This window comes from Euphorbia lathyris, chromosome 9, assembly GCF_963576675.1.
Source record: "Euphorbia lathyris chromosome 9, ddEupLath1.1, whole genome shotgun sequence".
NCBI lineage: Eukaryota > Viridiplantae > Streptophyta > Magnoliopsida > Malpighiales > Euphorbiaceae > Euphorbia > Euphorbia lathyris.
The window spans coordinates 3,478,334-3,484,952 of NC_088918.1; the positions used below are offsets into that span (position 1 = coordinate 3,478,334).

The following is a 6,619-nucleotide window of genomic DNA, read 5'->3' on the forward strand; positions in this document are numbered from 1 at the left end:
ATAATTCATCAAAATGTCTTCTCGGTCATGAATCTTGTCATCTACACTTCACACATGCGTTATTTTATCAGTAACAAATCACAAACATATGTTGGGATGTGAAAAGAATATTAAAAATATACTGTCTTTTGTACGAATTAGACAAAAAAATTCAAAAAATTCACCGAATTTATAAATATTAATCTCCAATTTTATTATTAAATTACAAAAAACATTATATCCTTTTTTAGAACAAATTGATATGCAATTGATGCAAAATAAAGAAGAAAAAAATGACTGTATGTTATAATAGTGTCTGAAATTGATCCAATTTATCAACGTTAGGGGTAAAATTGCTCTTGGCTACAAACATTAGGGGCAAAATTGCACAATTTTAGACGTTAGGGGTAAAATTGCTCCTGACCCAAAACGTTAAGGGTATTTTTGCTCTTGGTTACAAACATTAAATCTAAAAAAATTTTACACAGAGTTTTGACCCCTCCCTCAAATCCTGGTTGGTATCAGTTTCCATTTCTATGCAATATAGTAATGGCGTTCTTGAGAAGAGTTCTTTTTGCTTGCAATTAGAATTTTCAGTTTTAGAATTTTAGAAATCTAGAATTCAAAAATTTTGGATATTTTAAATTTTAGAAGAACAAAAACATGTCACACATGTGAGAGGAAAAGAGAGAAATTATTCATTTTATCCCTTGCCACATCAGTTCACTTAGGTACATTATGTCCATGATCACTAAACTTTACTCATTTTCACAGATTGTCGTTAACTTCAAAAAGTAATATAAAAGTCATCAAACTTTATACTTTCTAATATTATGGCCACTAAACTTCAATTAATGCTTCAAAATAATCATTGACGACCTTAAAATGAAAATGTCTTAGAAAGAATTAAAGTTATTTAAAATCACGTTTTTTATTTTCCAAAAGCACAATTTCTGGAGCTTTCATTCTCCTATCCGAACATCTAAATGACCATAAAACAAAAAAAAATTGAAAGAATTAAAATCACTAAACTTTACTCATTTTCACAGTATTGTCGTTAACTTCAAAAAGTAATATAAAAGTCATCAAACTTTATACTTTCTAACATTATGGCCACTAAACTTCAATTAATACCTCAAAATAATCATTAACGACCTCAAAATGAAAATGTCTAAGAAAGAATTAAAGTTATTTAAAATCACATTTACCATGAAATCACGTTTTTTATTTTCCAAAAGCACAATTTCTGGAGCTTTCCTTCTCCTATCCGAACATCTAAATGATCATAAAACAAAAAAAATTAAAAGAATTAAAGTTTCTTATAATATCATAAATTTTTAAAATTTTCTATTCTGAGATCATCAACATTCATTTTAAAACGTTAATTGAAATTCATTGTTAAAAAATTGAATTTTATGTCACAATTTCAATTTAAATATCATACCGTAAAAATTAGTAAAGTTCAATAACGGACCCTTTTTCTCTCATTTACCCAAAAATATACAATAAAATAACTCGGACATGCAAAATTTTGATTTCTAAAGATGAAAAATCATGGAAATTTCAGATTATTATAGAAATTTCAGATAATCGATTAAATTATATGTTTCATATGATTATAAACGATATAAATAAATAAAAAATGATAATAGTGTCAATCGTTAATCTTTATATCACCCAGCAAAAAATACGGAGATCAAAACGAATACCGAATAGAATCATCTCTCATCAAGTAACCAGAAAACCTTATGATACATAATTCATGTTTTACATAACAACACAACTCGTGCATTTACAGCAGGATTAAATTTCCCACCTTTATTTCACAATCGAAGCAAAAAAAAAGAAATTACACAAAATGATTTTACAGGCTAACAAGTTTCAAAGAGTTTGCCTTCTCTTGCAGAGTATCTAGCAAACTGTCAAAGCTCTTCTTGAATGAATCCACTCCTTCAACTTCGAGTTGATTCCCGACGAAGCTCCAGTCGATTCCCAACTTCTCGAGGGCGCTGTAAATGCCTTCAGCTTCTGATACATTCGCGTCGATTGTCCTTCCGACACTTCCGTGATCGATGAATGCTTGGAGGGCTTGGTCTGGCATTGTTGAAACCTGCACAAGTGAAATACATTCAACACTGGACCGCAATTGTCGCTTTTATGGTTAACAACTTGAGATCTTAAGTCTGAAAAGCATGATTAGCAGTATGCTATGTTGCATGGACACGGAAACAGACACGGGAAATGTTATTTCTAAAACATATTCTTCATAAAACAGCCTTCAAACAGAAAAGGACACGGACAAGGACACGAAACCGGAATCCTCACTTTGATGGTTTAACAACTTGGGATCTTAACTCTGGAAAGCATGAATAGCAGTACACTATGTTGCACGGAAACAGACATGGGAAACATTATTTCTAAAATATAACCTTCGTAAAACAGCCTTCAAACAAAAAAGGACATGGACAAGGACACGAAACCAGAATAATCACTTTTGTGGTTTAACAACTTGGGATCTTAACTCTGAAAAGCATGAATAGCAGTACACTATGTTGCACGGACATAGACACAGAAACATTATTTCTAAAACATAAGTCTTTCATAAAACAGCCTTCAAACAAAAAAGGACACAGACAAGGACATGAAACTGCAATCATCACTTTTATGGTTTAACAACTTGGGATCTTAACTCTGAAAAGCATGAATAGCAGCACACTATCTTGCACGGGCAGAGACATGGGAAACGTTATTTCTAAAACATAACCTTCACGGACAAGGACACAGACAAGGACACGAAACACGAAATACTGAAGAGAAGTGGCTGTGTAACATAGGCAGTACATGATAAAATCAAGAGACAAGATATGAGACTCACAGTGTCGGGTCCGACAAGGGGAGCAATGTATAAAGTGTCAGGATAGGCAGGGGTCTCGACACTGGTTAACAACTTTCTAAAACAGACACAGGAAACGTTATTTCTAAAACATAACTTTCATAAAAGTTAAAACAGCCTTCGGACAAAAACGGACACCGACAAGGATATGAAACGTGGACACTACTAAAGATAAGTGTCCGTGTAACATAGGAAGTACATGATAAAATTAAGAGAGAAAATATGAGACTCACGGTGTCGGGTCCGACAAGGGGATATAAAGTGTCAGGATAGGCAGGGTTCTTGACACTGGTTAACAACTTGAGACCTTAACTCTGAAAAGCATGAATAGCAGTACACTATGTTGCACAGACATAGGAAACGTTATTTCCAAAACATAACCTTCATAAAACAGCCTTCAAACAGAAAAGGACAGGACAAGGACACGAAACATGAAAATGCTACTAAGAGAAGTGTCCATGTAACATAAGCAGTACATGATAAAATCAAGAGATAATATGAAACTCACAGTGTCGGGTCCGACAAGGGGAGCAACGTATAAGGTGTCGGGATAGGCAGGGTTCTTGACACTGGTTGAAGCCCATAGTAGTCTTTGCTTCTTGGCACCCTTTTTCGCTAGAGCCTCCCATCTTGGACCAGAGAATTTCTTCTGGTAGAGCTGAAACGCGAGGGCTGCTTGAGCAACTGCAGCCTAAAACAAGCAACATAGACAAGTATTTAACTTTTTGACAATGATATATTCGAAATCTAGTAGTCAGGACTCGAAATTTGCAATTCTTTACCTTTCCTCGAAGATCAAGAGCTTCTGGGGTTCCAATCTTTTCAAGCATTTTATCAATGAGAGTGTCGACCCTACTGACAAAAAAGGAAGCAACACTCGTAACTCTGGAGAGGTCACTCAGGCCGGATGCCTCAAGACCATCCAAGTACGCATCAATGACATCTTCATATCTGGCAAGAGAGAATATAAGCTGTGTACACGAAGAGATGAAGATTAGCTGTGTCAGAATGTTAATTTCGCTCCGTTTCAAGATAAATATTAATTGAATCAATCATGATTACGGCTATCAATTTCTGACACCAGAACACAATTTATAGATTTAACCCGTTTGACACGATTTTTGTGTCGCTTATAGCATATATAATCATGTGAAATACATGTATCACATAACACAATTATGACACAATAACCTGTTTTGACACCCCTAACCACGATGAGTTTTAGTATCACTTTACCAGTATATGCTTATAACGGAAAGAACAAAAACCGATTTAAACAAGAACAGAAGGACAAGGTAGACTTACGGTCACATTGACACTAATACCATTTGATATAACTTCCTTGATTGAGGGAATGCACGGAGCCGTAGCAGGAATCTTAATGTACACATTTGAGCGATCAACCACCTTATGTAGCCATTTTGCAGCATCAACTGTCCCATTAGTATCATCAGCTAATCTGGGAGAAACTTCAACGGAAACGTAACCATCAGCACCGTCGGTTTGATCATAGATTGACTCAAAAAGTTTGCATGCATCTTGAATGTCTTTCACCACAAGTTCCCAGTATGCACTTTCAATGTCTTTTCCTGATTGTACAAGTTCACTGAAAATTCCGAAAATCGAAATCAGAAACACAGTATTAAAGCAAATAACCCCAAGAACCAAGGATATCAAATAATCAGTGAAGTTGGAAAGATATGTGAAACATCTTTTCCTTCTTTTGCAATTAAACTTAGAACATACAGACATAGCAGAGAAACAGAACGAACTCTCAATAATAATGACGATTGAAGTACGATAAACTTTTGAAAAAGTCTGATTTTTTAGTAAATACCTGAATTGCTCATTGTAGGCATTGGAGGATGATATTGCTTTCTGGAAAATCTGCAGCCATAAAATCCAAATAGCTCATCAGATGACAACAAATGAAGAAAAATTACCGAGTCGCCTGTCCCCAACAATTCAAATGGGTGTATATGTATATAGAAAAACATATGAGCAATTACCGCTGGATTGCTAGTTACACCTCTGACACCACTTTCAATCAGAGGAATCAAATCTGTCACAGGCCGGCAAAGGTTATCATACCATGGACTCTGTCCCTCCCGTTCATATAGATCATGAAGAGTTGTCTTCTTGACGGCACTACCATTTCCAGTGGATTGCGAGCACCTGACACTGCAACAAGACTTTCATTAAAATACAAATCAAATATTCAAAAGACACAATGTGAAAGATAGGAAAACTAGCAGAATAACATACAATCTTACAAAATCATCCATTTCCACGTATACCATCCCCGAACTAACTTGAACTTTCAACATTATTTACACCATACATTGGGGGTGAATGGACATATTGAAAATGCTAAATATCAAATCCATGACATCAATTATCAAAGTATAATGGTCTTCTTCTTCACAATTTATCACACAATACGCCAATCACACAATCAAAGACCAAAAGTCTGAAACTCGGGCCATAGATAATGCAAATCACGGAGAAAAACAGAGAAAGAGGCATAATATTCAATAAAACACCACAAGAAATCTTTACCAAAAGGGATCATACGACCATAAACATCAGTAAGGCAAGCAACAAAATGTGATCTTATATGATCATCGACTAATAAGCTTAAACTAAAATGCATTCTTTTCCACCCTCATAAAACAGAATTAGAACCACTGCTTAAATAGTTGACTGCAGAAAGCACGATTTCAATGAAAAAAAAAAACATAGATTCGAGTTCCCCCCCTTCAACACATACATGATACACCAATCAGACAGCCAAAGACCAAAATGCTGAAACTCGGGCCATAGATAGTGCAAATAATGGAGAAAAACAGAGAATGAGGGATCATATTCAAGCAAACACCAAAACAAGCCTTTAATCAACCAAACACCCAAAATACAGGGATCATACTCAACCAAACACCAAAATAAGGATTTAATCAGCGTCTAACATTTAAAAAATCGAAAAGAAAAAACAAATCATATAAACACGAACATGATGCCAAGTAAATTAATCAAACACTCAGTGTGCAAAACGTAAAACCGAGTAAAAACAACACAAAAAGAGAAAAATACTCACACGAAGGAGGCTCTGAAAGGGTGAGCGATGCGGAGAGAAACCTTAGAAGAAAGAGCTCTGGAGAAGAAAGCAGATTTAGAATTGGAAAAAAGATCAGACGATCTAGAAGAAGGAGAGAAAGAGGAAAGAGGAGAAGGAGATGCGAGCTTAGAAATGGTAGCCATGGAGAGGGATCGATCGGGGAAGAAGAAGAAGAAGAGAGAATTTTTTTTTTCTTTTTTTTACAGTCAATTAATACGCAACGATACGAACGAGGAAATGAAGTAGTACAAAGAAAAAATGGCTGCCTACTCGTCTTGAGCTGTAGGTGGGAACTCTTGGTAGATGCGTACGGCCACCATACTAATTTAGATTAAGATTAAGATTATATTAATCTTACTTATATAGCAACTAATTTTCTCTATTAATTACATAATTATCTCATCATAATGATTTACTTAATTAAAGTGAATTGTTATTAAAGGAGATAAACAAATTAACACGTAATGGGGACCGATCTAATAAAGGGGTCGAGGCCAGGTTGATTTGAGCATCCACTAGCCGTCGTGGTCAAAGATTTCGTATTAAAATAATTTCGGATAAAGTATCAATTTTTTTTATAGTTTGTTTGAGTTTATCAATTTAGACACCACGTATTAATATTTAGAAAATTT

General features: G+C 34.8%; 1 protein-coding gene across 1 annotated transcript; it reads right to left on the minus strand.

Annotated features, from left to right (window-relative positions):
- Positions 1-1,685: 1,685 nt before the first annotated feature.
- LOC136205746 (uncharacterized) lies at positions 1,686-6,304 on the minus strand. Its single transcript, XM_065996493.1, has 7 exons — positions 5,967-6,304; positions 4,882-5,053; positions 4,710-4,759; positions 4,178-4,478; positions 3,655-3,843; positions 3,381-3,563; positions 1,686-2,089 (listed from the first exon to the last, which is right to left on the minus strand). The coding sequence occupies exons 1-7, from the start codon at positions 6,128-6,130 to the stop codon at positions 1,844-1,846; spliced, it is 1,305 nt and encodes a 434-aa protein (XP_065852565.1). The 5' UTR covers positions 6,131-6,304; the 3' UTR covers positions 1,686-1,843.
- Between the last annotated feature and the right edge of the window lie 315 nt (positions 6,305-6,619).